The sequence below is a fragment of the Populus alba genome, chromosome 6 (assembly GCF_005239225.2).
Source record: "Populus alba chromosome 6, ASM523922v2, whole genome shotgun sequence".
NCBI lineage: Eukaryota > Viridiplantae > Streptophyta > Magnoliopsida > Malpighiales > Salicaceae > Populus > Populus alba.
This window is the reverse complement of record NC_133289.1, coordinates 12,007,774-12,009,730: the sequence shown is the minus strand read 5'-3', so window position 1 is coordinate 12,009,730 and position 1,957 is coordinate 12,007,774. Positions and strand designations below refer to the sequence as shown.

At 35.2% G+C, this 1,957-nt stretch overlaps 1 protein-coding gene across 1 annotated transcript; it reads right to left on the bottom strand.

Annotated features, from left to right (window-relative positions):
* Positions 1-978: 978 nt before the first annotated feature.
* Positions 979-1,712, bottom strand: LOC118048103 (ethylene-responsive transcription factor ERF016-like). The gene has a single exon (XM_035057648.2). The coding sequence runs from the start codon at positions 1,644-1,646 to the stop codon at positions 1,182-1,184; it is 465 nt and encodes a 154-aa protein (XP_034913539.1). The 5' UTR covers positions 1,647-1,712; the 3' UTR covers positions 979-1,181.
* Between the last annotated feature and the right edge of the window lie 245 nt (positions 1,713-1,957).

Sequence of the window (1,957 nt, the reverse complement as noted above, 5' to 3'; positions counted from 1 at the left end):
ATACTCCAATAAAGATATTTTAGAGCTAACTTTTAAGATATTGAAGTATAAGAAATTTTTAGCCACAAAGAAACCAATGGAACAACCTATGGTTTATTGCCAATAATCAAGTGTCAAAAGTTTATGCTTAAAGAATTTTAAGGTAGATTTGGTGTTGTCAATAAACCTAATTTTCAGGTTTTCTAATTTATTTAAGTTAGATTTTAGATTTATTTAAAGAATTATAAACCTCTCAAAGAGATAAATTACCTTTTTTCAACATAACTGCATGAAATATAATTTCTAAATCTATACAAATTATTCATAATAAATCAGAAGCACACAACTTGTATTCCTATTAATACATTTCCTTTATAACATTCATATATTTTCTAATTTAAATTTTCCACAAGCACAATCTATTATATGTTTTTGTTCAGAATAATCACATGAATCCGTATAATCAATTACCTTAACATCTTCCAATCGCTTCTCTTGACCTCTTCTCAACGTGATCTCTTTCATAGGTATGAGAGGTATATTTCATTATTCATAATTCGAGCTTTTATTAAAAAAGGTGTGTAACAATTTTTTTTATTTTTATAGATTAATGTGAGTGTCTGAGTCAGCTTACGCGAACATCGACTAAACCCACGAACCTTAAAGTTAACAACTATATAAGCCTCCAGTGACTCTGAGGTTTGTGAGACTCAAACTGGTGACCTCTAAAGAGCAGATACAAAATCTAATCAGTTGAGTCACACCCCTAATAATTAATATGTAATAATTTTGTTTTAGAGAAAAAAACATTAATTTTGTTCATTAAAAAACTATTTTCATAATTAAAGAAACACTAATCATCTCCTTGTCTCCTAATCAACTTTTTTTTAAAAAAATAATAATGAAATGAAATGAAAATCTGATATCAAGCCCGACATGTCGAGTTACTTTCAGCAAGCAACCTCTTCTTTTGCCATAGAAAGATGGTTATTTCATTAAAAAAAAAAAAACTATTATTATCATTTTTCCTTTTTTTTCTTTTTTACATCAAAGAAAAAGGTAGACCCTACATATATCAACCAAAATTTCCAATCAATCCCTTCAACCAAAACTTTCCTCTGTCAATTAATTCTATCAGCTCAATCGACACTCCCAAGTCACGGGACAGTAAAGAAGAAGAAGAAGAAGCACCACAAACAAACTTAAACTGTCCACACACCAGATGTTTGATAACATACCCCACTCGAAACTCCCTCTAAATTTTCCGCCCCACCGCCTTCGCCAGCCAAATACACCTCTCCACTCATCCCAGACGGCCCTTCAAACAACCCAGATTCCACAATCCTCTCCGCAGCTTCCAAAGTACTCCCCTTTCTTGCATGCCTAAAAGCAACCTCCCTAATCTGCGCGGGAGGCAATATCTCTGTCGTTGCAGGAATTTCCGGTACATTCGATGGAAAATTAAACGTCGCCGAAGGCCCACGTAAACATAAAACAGCAGCATCATATGCTCTTGCTGCTTCCTCTGCGGTATTATACGAACCTAACCATATTCTATTTCTACTGTTTGGTTGCCTTATTTCTGCTACCCATTTTCCCCACTTTCTCATCCTCACTCCCCTGAAACGCCGGTTAACATCCCTTCTCTCCCTTCTCTCTCTCACCATTTTTTTTCCTTCCAAGAGGGCTTTTCTTATTTTGCCAAGAAGAGAGACGGTGGATGCTTATAAATAACGTCACGGGAAGTGGGAAACGGAATGAGTAAGAGGGTGCGGATGCCTGTAAGATTGTCACGTGGAGAGATTCTATCATATTGATTGAGATGGGGGCACGAAGAGCTACAAGATGCTTACACGTTGACGAGATTATTGTGACCGTGTTGAAAAGTTAGCATGTGGCATGCGCCTCTTTTTTTATAGTTATCTATCAGATAAGCAGGTAGCATTGACTGGGTCAATTATATTCTTCTTTGTTACCA

Excerpts from the sequence above, each read along its gene's own strand:
- LOC118048103 (XM_035057648.2), bottom strand. The coding sequence starts at position 1,646 with ATGGTGAGAGAGAGAAGGGAGAGAAGGGATGTTAACCGGCGTTTCAGG.